This window comes from Marmota flaviventris, chromosome 1 (assembly GCF_047511675.1).
Source record: "Marmota flaviventris isolate mMarFla1 chromosome 1, mMarFla1.hap1, whole genome shotgun sequence".
In the NCBI taxonomy this organism is placed as follows: domain Eukaryota; kingdom Metazoa; phylum Chordata; class Mammalia; order Rodentia; family Sciuridae; genus Marmota; species Marmota flaviventris.
In genome coordinates this window covers 188,351,670-188,364,016 of record NC_092498.1, presented here as the reverse complement: position 1 = coordinate 188,364,016, position 12,347 = coordinate 188,351,670, and the positions used below count along the sequence as shown (strand labels likewise).

Genomic DNA, 12,347 nt, shown 5'->3' with positions numbered 1-12,347 from the left:
TATTTTCTCTAAAAATAGAAGTTGGCTACCAGGCCCAACTTAAACAAAAGGCGTGAAAGATTTTTTTTATTAACACCTCCAATTGTGGCTGAGGATAAGAGTAATAGGAAACTTCAAGGAGCTCTATGATTTGGTGCTTCACTGTTAATTTGTTTGTTTTGTTTTTCAGTCTGGGAATGGAACTCCGGGCCTCACGTATGCTAGTCAATTGCTGTATCACTGAGCTACATCCCTAGCCACTCACTGTTAGCATTTAAAGATTTAAGGTCCTGGATTAAAAAAAAAAAAAAATATATATATATATATATATATATATATATATATATATATATATATATATATGAGAGAGAGAGAGAGAGAGAGTGCTTATTTATTTATTTAATGGAGTTTGACTATATCAGGATTAGAATACAGAAATTCAGCATTTTCATTTTTTTTAAAGTAGGACAGATTTTATTTATGTCTACAGAGTTTAGAAATACTAAGTATTAATCCAAAAAGGATAGCTAAGGAGGGAAGAACCATATGAGAAGCAGAACTTAAGGGTATATTTGCTTAACTGATTAAATGTTGCTCACAAATTAGCTATAAATGTAGAGTCTCTAAAAATCTGAATAGGTGATAACAATTCCTATTTATTTATAGTTTTTTAAAAGGCATTAGATATTTCAACCAGTGGAATATTAGGAGAAGATATTATTTCCAAGGGAGATTTTTTTGGAATCCACATATTTCAATTAAATTTTAAAAAGCTGATATATAGAAAACATTCAATGGTCATAGTACCAATATTTCAACATTTTTCTGGACAAAAGAATGAATGTTGTGAACTTTATTCTCTGTTTTATAATTTCCCCCCACCAACTTGATTCTTCAACCCATAGATCATTAACAAATATTTAAGTGTTTATAAACCTCAGCATAATACTTAAAATCTCTCCCCTCCATAGGAATAGACTTTCACAACAGCACACTAAGAAAAATATTATTCTTTTAAAAATTTTGTCCTCACCAAACATTTTACATCAACTTCTTAAAGACCCCAGAGGCTGTATAGGTTCATGGAAGAACATGGAGGATATAGCTCCCTTTGATCTGGGTAATTGTTCCCCAGTAATCTGTGGAGTACAGATTTAAGATGTGTATCTAACATTAGCATTTCATGATACAGCAAATTATTTTTTTGAATAAAATGAAGATATTAAATATAAAAACAAAAGGAAAAATAAACAGCACCTCTAAGTATAATTTTAAAGAATTTAAAAAGTAATGATTCATAGATTTTCAAAGAAAGAAAATAGGTTTAATTATGAAGTCACTAAAGAGTACTTTTTTTAAAAAATCACTCTTTTGGAAGCCTTTTTTTTTTAACATTGTTTCTGCAGATTTTCAGAATAAGATAACTGAAATCAGAGTGAAAGGAACATCCTCTGTTAAAGTTTCCACTAATGAGTTTAAGTGATTGATAGATAATTTTCGATACTGACATTTATTTTATACATTTTGAAAATAAAATGTACATCAAAAGAGTGTACTTACAAGAGGGGAGTGCTAGGAAATGATATTGGCCAAATTGTATTATTATGTTGTGTGCATATGTGAATATATAACAATAAGTCCCATCATTATTTACAACTATAATGCACCAATAAAAAAACTGCACTTACATTTAAAAACTTATATTAGGAAACTTTCTGAAATGAGGAAAATACTCTATTTTGATTACAGGTGATAGTTACAAGAATGTGTGCATTTTAAAAAAGTTCATCAGACTATATGCTTAATAGTTGTGCATTTCACTGTATTTAAATTTTAACTCAATAAAAATTAAGAAAAAGTCAATAGAATATGTTAAATAAAATTTGAAACAATAAAATTTGTTAAATAAATTTTTTGTGGACTTAGTTCATGCATGAGACCCCCAACAGAACAGACCAAACTAGAATGGAGTCACATGTGCTAGGTATCACATTACCAAACTGAACTTAGAGAAGGCCAATTGTCAAAAAAAAAAAAAAAAAAAAAAGAAGAAGAAGAAGAAGATTCACAGCAACCAATCATAAGAGGCCCAGTTAACCTCAGTGAGCATAATGAAGCCCTTTCTGCTTTACCAGATAGTATGAAAAGTAACCTTAAGTAATCTGATGCTGTCCAGTTTGGTTTTTGTTCTATACTGTCCCCTTGTACCAGCTAGAGCTATCTTAAGAAAGTTGATCTGTGCTTCTATAAACATTGATGTGGCTGTGTCACTATAGTATGACAATTTTAGATCTTCTGGGGAAATACCCAGCAATGGAATAGCAGGGTCATATGGTGGTTCCATCCCTAGTTTTTTGAGGAAACTCTATACTGCTTTCCAGAGTGGTTATAGTCTGTAGTCCTACCAATACTATACAACACTATTCCTGTCTCCCCACAACCTTGCCAGCATTTATTGTTGTTCATATTCTTGATCATTGCCCTTCTGACTGGAGTGAGATGAAATCTTAGTGTATTTTTATTTGTATTTACCTGATTGCTAGAACATTTTTTCATATATTTATTGGTCTTTTGTTTACCAGCACAATTCACAATAGCTATATTACAGAATCAACCCAGATGCCTGTCAATAGATGAATGGATGAGGAAACTGTGGTATGAATAGATATATAGATATGAATAGATACAGAGAAGGAGAATGGGAGAAGTGAGGGAGAAAGGGAGATGGGGGATCATGAAGCAAAACTGATTTCCAGCGTGTATAAGTTTGTTGGTATAAACCCAACTACTATATATAACCACAAAGCTCTAATAATAATGATATAAAAAGAAAACTGATAGATCTATCTATCTATCTACCTGCCTACCTATGTATGTCTCTCTCACACACACAATAATAAAGGTTATACTTAGCCATTAAAAAGAATGAAATTATGGCATTTGCTGGTAAATGGATAAAATATCATTTCTCAATATCATAAATGAAATTGTCCAAACTCAGAAACTCAAAGGTTGAATGTTTTATTTCATATGAAGAAGCTAGATTAAAATAAAGAAAGAGGGAAGGAAAATATTACATAAAACAAATGCAAATTAATAGACAAGTGAAAGGAAGCCTAGTAGAGAATGGATAATGGGAAATAAGAGGGAGAAAAGGAGAAGGGGAATCATGAAGCAAAACTGATTTCCATGCATGTATAAGTTTGTTGGGATGAACCCAACTACTATGTATATCCACAAAGATCTAATAATAATGATAAAAAAGAAAGCTGATCTGATCATTCTGTCATACCAAGATGATGGGATGCTGACTGATTCATGAATTACTAATAAAAGTAAATTAAATTTTAAACTTGTTGAAATTTTGTTCTTTGAAAACAAAAAAGTGTGTGTGTGTGTGTGTGTGTGTGTGTGTGTGTGAACCAGGGATTGAATCCAGGGGTGCTACAGTACAGAAAATTACAAAATGGTAACAGAAAACCTGAATGATTCAAGGTTGGAAAACACTGCCCTATGGAAAAGTGAATGATGCTCACAGAGTTGAATCCAAAAAGAAAACTAAATGAGTTTTGAAGCTTGAACATGACTCTTCCCAAGAGGTTAACTGTTTCCTATTCTTTTCTTGAAACTTCTCTCTGCCTAGGGCTAGAAGTCAGGAGTGGAGATGTTACAATATTTATCTTTGGGGAAAGATGCATATAAAGCTAAGTAAATTAAGTAAGTTGTAGTACATTAATTCCATATTAATAATGAGTGTATTAGCAATTAACACAAATATCCAAATATCTAGTCACAAAATATAAGTAACTTATCCTAATAAATAGGCTAATGAAAATTTTCTGCTTCCTTTGGAGAATTTTTGTAGTAACTTTGGGGAAAGATTTTTTTTTATAAAGAAACATAATAGTCTAAATCCTCCTCCTCCTCCCCCTCCTCCCCCTCCTCCCCCTCCTCCTCCTCCTCCTCCTCCTCCTCCTCCTTCTCCTCCTCCTCCTCCTCCTTCTCCTTTTTTTCAGTACTGAAGATTCAAGCCAGGGGTACTCTACCACACAGCTACACATCCAACTTTTTTATGCACCAGAATAATAGAGGAAATTCTCTATACATAAATGTATAAATTAAGAGAGTGGTCATTGATTTTTTAATTTCAAAAAGCATAAATTAAAGTCATGTTATTAAGTGTTAGGGAAAAAGATACACACACACACACACACACACACGCACATGCACACACACACACACACAACTTCTATAGGTAAACCAGAAAAAAGAAAAAAAGAAACAAGATTTTCCCCATTAGTTTATTGCTTGGTATAAAACTAATTAGAAATATGTAAAACTCTTCACTGAAAAAGACTGAAGAAAAATGAATACAGAGACAAGTTATACTTCTACATGAATGTATTTGATTATTATAAAAATTGATTTTCTCCCTAAATTAGCACATAGATCTTCTATAATACCAATCAGTCCCTTAACAGAATTCTTCTTAGGACCTAACCAAATAAGTTTAAGATTCATGAGGAAAAAGTCAACAGGTAAGAATGATCAAAATAATTTTTTAAAAATTGAAGTAATGAAGGATCACTAACCACGCAGTAAAGAAAATAGAGAGGCCAGATGCTGTGGCACATGCAAGTTATCCAAGCTACTCAGGAGACAAGGCAGAAGATTACAAGTTTAAGGCCAGAATGGGCAACTACGACCCTCTCTCAAAACAAAAAGGGTTAGGGAAGTATGGCAGTGGTAGAGCACCCCTGGGTTCAATCCCAGTATCTCTCTCTCTCTCACTCACACACACAAAGTTGAGAACTTTCATCTTTTTACTTAAAAGAAACATTTTAAGCTTCTCTTTGGCATGTTCAAATTGCCAGCATCAGTACTCTTGTGCTTTGAGACCATTATTAAATACAGTGAGGGTTATCAGAATATAGGCATTGCAATATCTCAAAAATCTGGTAACGCAAATAGCTATGAAGTAACTAATGGGGGTAGGACACAGAGTGTCGATATGCTAAACAAAGAGATAATTCACATTCTCAGAAGGTTATAACAAGACTTCATGCTAGAATTGCACACAATTTAAAGCTTATGAACTGTTTATAAATTTTACTGTCTACATATTAACGATGTTATATTTTGTTTACTAATAAGTATTTGTACATAAGACATGTTTAGACATGCATATACATGTGCATATATATTGTTAGCAGTTATTCTCTTTTAGGACTGAAATTACAGCTTGGAGAAAACATATCTGTATTTTTTTTCACACAATGCTCCTTTTCTAATTGAGGGAGAAAAAAAGCTAATCTTAAAGTAATTGTTCTGGCTTTGACCTAGAATCCCCCCCCCCAAAGTTCATATATTAAAAGTTTGATACCTATTGTAGCATTTCTGAGAAATGGGGCTTTTGAAAAATGATTAGATCATGAAGGCTCTAAGCATCTGTGAATTAATCCAGTTGATGAATTAATAATTTGAAAGGACAAATAATGGGAGGTGTTGGAATCTGTAAGAGGTGGAGCCTAGATGAAGGGACTAAATCCTTGGGAGAGTGCCACTGGGGACTATATCTTGTCCAATGCCCCTTCCATCTCCCTTCACCTCTTTTCTCTCTGCTTCCTGGCTGCCATGAGCCGACAGCTCTACCATGCTCTTCCACCATGATATTCTGCTTCACCTTAGGTGCAAGGGACTGGAGTCAGTGACCATGAACTGAAACCTCTGAAACCATGAGCCCCAAATAAACTTTTCCTCCTCATAGTTGTTTCCTCAGTTATTTTGTTCCAGTGACAAAAAGATTACTAACACAGTATTAAAAATCCATAAAACAACATGAAAAGTTTTGTGATATAAGAAATAAAAACATTAAAAATATTGTAATCAACAATTAAAATTATGAAAATAAACAGAAATATACAGAAAAATATAGAAATGACTGTACATAAATACATTAAGTTAAATTGGTTTAATTCAGATGGTGATTTTTGGAAAAATGAAATTATGTCACAGGAAAATGGATGTAACTTGAGAATATTAAGAGAAATAAGCCAAACTCAGAAGGTCAATGGTCATATACTTTGTCTCCTATGTGGAAGCTAGAGAGGAAATGGGAAAGAAAGGTGGTGGTGGTGGTAGTAGCTCATGAAAATTGAGGGGAGATCAGTACAGGAAAGATATCAGTGGGAGGGCAGACGGAAGGGCAAGAGTAAATACTTGGAATGATATTGGTCAAATTGTATTGCTATAATCTGTGTGCATATACTAATATGTAACAATAAATCTTACCATTGTATAAGACTATAACTCACTAATAAAATATGGGAAGAAAAGATTGTGGCTTTTAAATGATTCTAAAATTCTGGACTTCAAATATTATGTTATCGTATTAGAAAAAATATTAAAATTGGGACCTACTTACAAAAAAGGCTTTTACCCAATCCTATTAGAACTATGATACTATTATATTTAGTTTTGGTTTTGTTTGTTTATTTTTTACAAGTCAAACAGACAGCTTTATTTGATTGTTATTATTTTTGTGGTGTTGGGGATTAAACTCAGGGCCTCAGGCATGCTAGGCAAAGCACTCTACCACTGAGCTATCTCCAGCCCCTATGATACTATCATAAATCTGAGAATGTTTAATTTTCTTAAAACTTCCTAATTCTTCCTCAGTGGAAATTAGAGAGGATAGTACTAGCATTTATTAAATAAGCACCTATTATTATAATATAGAAACTATATGTTACTATAATTGCTTTGTATATTAGATTTTTATAAAACTATACAAAGTGATTATAAATACATATATATGTAATCTGTGTATGTACTCAACCATATTCCAAAATTTAAAACAGGTAGCACCATCACCTACCCTATCTTTGTTGTTGCAGCACTACTGGTTTATTCTTTAGTTCTAGGCCCAGTTATCTCATATATTTATTGTGAATATTAACCTTGGTGTGCACAGGTCCCTTGACACTCTTAAAGTACTTGCTGAGCTGTTATACTTTATAGTTTATGGGATATTGGAGTAGGGAAGGACTTGGAGGTGATCTAGACCTACCCCTTGTACTTAATCAAATGGAACTCAAGAAATTAGTCGGGCTCACTCAGACTCTTTTTCTTTCAGACTACTGCCATTGGGGCAGAATTGATCAGTGAGGTGCACCTACACTATTCAGCTCATCATATGTGCTAAATGAGATGAACTGGAGGAATGGCAAGTGGCTTGTTGCTAGATGTAGAAGCACCCTTCCTAGTGGGCACTTAGTAATGATATCTTGATGGCAATATTCTTATGTCTTGGTTCAAATAAGTTGCTGCAAATACTACTAAAACTTAACATAGGCCAAGACATAGCATAACATATCTCTCAAGGTCCTCTCAAGGGAGGCAGGATTACATGGAGATTGGCTTTGATCTAGCCATCCCTCTTTGGGAATTATCCTGCAGAAATAATAGCATGCACATGCACACATGTTTATTAAAGCATTATTTGTGGCAGGAACATTCCATAATACCAATTTGAAAATACCATGTTCATCAACAGAGGACTTGTTGACTAAAAACCTGGGTATATCTGCTGAGGTATGTTATGCAGAAGGCTAAAACCAGGTCTATATCTGCTAGTTTAAGTATAGTCATGTGCTACATAACCAAGGAAAACTAATAAAGTTAAATAATAGTATCTGAAGAATAATATATAGGGCAAATTCCTTAATTTCTTTTACTGTAATTGACCCTTCATATGAAGATGATAATAATGTCTGCTCTTCCTTTATCCAAGGGTCTAAATTGAAAGACATGTTTGGAATGTTTTGTTATCTGAAAATGCTATACAGATGAAGACATATTTTTAACTAGGACTGTGTCCATTTGTAAGTTCAAAGTTAGACTCCAAAAGAAGGGTACTACAGTGATTTAGAAAACAAAGAACAGTTAAAGCATGCTGTGTTATGGAATCATCAAAACTAGATTCTATTCTGGCTCTGACACTTCTCTGTTAGCCACCTTAAATACCCTTATGGCAACTTAAATACCCTAAGAACAACTGATAAAATCTATTTCCCTTTAATATTGTAAGGGTAAATACAATAGTATGTTAGTATTTTTAACCCTATAATGTCCCTTTTAATAACAAATACTCTGAAATATTCCATTTCTTATCTTGAAATGAAACTCATAGCTCTCTAATGGTAACCCAGTATCTAGGCTTCTCTTCTTCCTGTTAGCAACAGAATCTCTCCCACAAGCTGGACCACTGGAAGCTCTATTCTCCTTCTTCCCCTTGCTATTGGATATGACCATATGTTACTAAATTTAGGGCAATAGGAAGTGAGTAAAGTGACATATACAGCATCAAGTTCATGTTTTCTTCTTTAGCTAATTGTTCGTACTTCTCTTCCAGTTTATTTTTCTTCCATGAGTAAGAATATAAATGTGATGTGACAGTATATTCAACCTTTGACCATATAAAACCACACCCTAGGAAACTTGCCAGTCTGAATGGTTTTATAGGGCAAGGTCTCCTCTCAAAGTGGACCAGCAGCCTATCTTTGGTCAGATACATGATAAAGAAATAAACTTTTATTTTGCATGACTCACTGTAAATTGGAGTTTCCTTATTGCAGAATTATAGTCTGTACCCTACTTAATATAGTTGGTGACATAAACTATTTCAAAAAATTATAACTAATTTAAAAGTAACATACTTATGATGAACTATATTTCCATATGTATATGCTTTAGAACAACTATATTTGAAGACATAAGCAATAAGAAATACTAGTTATCCCTATCATTAATAAGTTTGGATATAATGAAATAATATTAACAAAGCCATTCTGAGTAAGATTTATAGAAAAATGTACTAACAGAAGTAATCATAGCTATAAGAATAGAAACCACGATTAAGTAATAGCAGATTAAATATTTGTATATGACAGAGGAGAAAAGAAAGTAGTATTAATGGAATAGAAATAGCTTCCAAAATAAACTGCATATTATCCAACTATCAAAATAAGAAAATGTGATAATCTCCCAAATGAACTGAGCAACAGAATTCCTTATGGGGAAAATAATTTTCTGGACTAAGACATGGGATGACCTACTAACAAAATATCACAGAAAATAAATCTTTTTTGAAAATTCTACAACATGTAAGGGCATACATTATCTCCAGTACTTGAAATAACTTGACCATAACTTTCAAAGGGTAGGGAAGAATGTCTTAATGATAACTTGGAACAAGAAGATGTAACAAAGAATTGTAAGGTAGATCTTTGTGGAAAATATCAAAGTAAGAGTGAAAAACAACAGGCTAACCAAAAGCAATCTTAGTGTAAATTTTATACCATATTTTAGTTTATCTAGTGTCCCTAGCCCTTGCCCAATAAAATTCCTTGCATTCCCTGTATTTCCTAAAATTACAATAACCCAAAGCATTGCTACAAATTCCTGAAATGTCTCATAGGCAGTATCTCTTAAACTACCAGTGTAAAGAACCAGTTTTTCATCCTTGTCTGAGATCTATAGTTTTATAAAATGAAAAAGTTTATTTTATAAAGTGAAAGTGAGTTTCTGGGGAAAATGTAAAATAAAAACAATAATATATAAACATTACCTCCATTTTATTATTAGATTTGATAGACAAAAATTAATCAGACAAGTTACAAAATAAATCCCTAAATGTCTCACTTTCTGTACTTAACTGCATACCACACTTTGAATGACACTTTCCTAGGAACAGTAGTGTACTTTTTGAGAAGAATTGGTAAAAATAAAGCAATATAAAAATATATTTTAAAAAGTTTGTTATTACAATCACTATATTTTTTATGCTAAATATCCTTTAGCAGAGATTGAAATAAATAGTTCTATCCATGGTAACAATGCAACACTACCTCACTACCTCTGCCAAATCTCCAGATATACATAAAAGTTCTATTCTCTCTTTTTTTCTTAAAGGGTAATTGTGTCTTTTGTGAGACAGAATTCTTTCCTGTAAAGGAGTATCAACATTATTTAGCCAGTTAAATGTCCAGAATCCTTTTACAAACCAAAAAGCAAAATAATAATAAGATATGATTTCTAAAAGGACTACTAAAAAGTATTATCATACTATCAAAAGGATATTCATCCCATTTCCCAGGCATCTCTAAATTCATGCCTAATAATCTTCTCTGTTACTTCATGTTACATTTGACTGTCCCTGGGTCTGTCATGCCTGAACCCCACCACTCAACGTACTGTCCAGCACAATTCCTTTTCTTGTGACTATAATATATTGTCAGAAGAATTAGTTTAAGGCATCAACTCCTTTTTCCCCCCCAGAAGTGTCCTGTAAGAGCATGGTCACTGGAGAAGAATGTCAAGGTTTATGCTATCCCAATCATATTTTTGAAAGTGGAATTAGACATTTTTCTAATGTTTAGAAAAATATGTTAAATTTTAAAAAACTCTTTAAAAATTCCATCAATTTTATAACTTTTCATTAAAAAGTTTTTGTGTTCTGAAGATTTGTTCAAATACCTAATGTTCTGCTCCAGTTACATTTAAAGTAAAATCCATATTAAGATGAGAACTTTAATTTCCCCATGAGATTCCTTGCACACCTTATAGTAACATGATAAGCAAGAAAAAATATTTTAATATATATGAGTATGTATATAAAATGTAATTTAAACAAAAGTATTTGTTTACTTGTTTACTTATAAGTCTAATTTCTAATTCTTTAATGCTAATATAAGCAACCACAAATATTAATTTAATAGTGTCAGCCTAAGAAAAATATATACTCAACAAATATTTACAAGAAAAAATAGAATATATATAAGTATTTTTAAATCATTTAATATTTTTTTAAATAGTATTAGTCAAACAGAATTTAAAGCTTATTTATTTTATACTAATAAAACATGATCTTACCCTTTTCTTGGCCACCACAGAAACTCTGGCATCTGCTTTGGATTTATCTGTAAGATAATAAAACGTGGCTGCTTCAAAAAAGTACCTATGCTCCTGTTCTGATAAACACAGTGTTACACAGAATTTTCTACTTTCTAATACTGTAACAACAATACTTTGTTTTCAGTCCTTTAAATTAAAATGCTAATAAATTCACTAAGTAACTAACATGTAATAATACTAGAGATTCATACACTTATTTGAAAAACCCTCTCCCTTTAATTTTATTGGTTAATTGGACTTCCTCATATTAGCATTAAGTATAGCTGATTTCTAAGTTCTGGTCTGCCTCTGTGCAGTATATAGGATATATAGGATCTAGAATTAAATCCCCGCTACCTCCACTTGTAGATCTACTTTATGCTGGACATGGGGTAAGAACTTCATATAAATGGTACTTTATGTAATCCACATGAGAACTTTGTAAGGCATGCAGTCATCCTTACTTTACATCTAAAGGAACTGATCAGTTTGATGCGAAGCTACATTAAATAATCTGCCTAAGGTATTGCAGCTGGACCAGACCTATTCTGACTACAAACCCCTAATCATCCCAGGATGTCTGCTGCCTTCATTTGGGGCCAAAGAGGTGCCAATAGTGCCTCAGAAAAGAGTCGAAAACAATGGGGACTATGGTGCCTGTGCGGGACAGACACCCACCAGAACCTAGCCTCTGTGGCAGGACTGCCCCTTTTACCAGCAGAATATAGCGGGGGGGTCAAGCCCAGTGGCCCAGACCTACCCACACTGGACTGTGTGGGACCCAGGCTCACAATAGGCCTGGTCCACCCCTCAAAGTGAGGCAGACATCAGCCAGAGCCCAGGCTCTGGCACAGGACTGCCCCTTCCGACCAGCAGACTACCAGGGAGTTCAAGCCCAGAGGTCCAGATCCACTCAGGCCAACTTGTGCAGGACCCAGGTCCAGGATGCAGTAGCATACATTGAGGGACACCAGCAGAGTCTGGAAGCCCAACATCAAGGTGAAGTAAAGACAGTCTGCATGGGTACTGCAAGGATATAGGGAAGAAACTGTAATATCTGAGATTCACACTGCAAGAAAGGAAGACACATGGACCAGACAACATGAAAAAACAAGGGAGGAAAGTGTCCCAAACAAACAGGACACTATAATAACAGAACCCATGGACAGCAAAGTTGATGAAATGTCAGAGAAGGAGTTCAGAAGGTTCATAATTAAAGATTTATGAATTAAAGAATGACCTAAATGAGCAAATACAGGCAAAAATTGATCACTCCAACAATGAGATAAGAGAGCAAATACAGGTAGCAAAAGATTACTTCAAGAGAGAGAGAGAGAGACTCTGAAAAAAAAATACTCAGAAATCTTTGAAATGGAGGATACACACTAGACCACTTGGAAGAAAGAATGTCAGAT

At 33.4% G+C, this 12,347-nt stretch overlaps 1 protein-coding gene across 1 annotated transcript in view; it reads right to left on the bottom strand.

The window, feature by feature from the left end:
• Zcwpw2 (zinc finger CW-type and PWWP domain containing 2) overlaps positions 1 to 12,347 on the bottom strand; it is a 136,225-nt gene that overhangs the window by 16,704 nt on the left and 107,174 nt on the right. Inside the window, exon 5 of the mRNA XM_071619606.1 lies at positions 10,912 to 10,958. Coding sequence (XP_071475707.1) covers positions 10,912 to 10,958 — 47 coding nt within the window. The remainder of the gene's footprint in view (positions 1 to 10,911; positions 10,959 to 12,347) is intronic.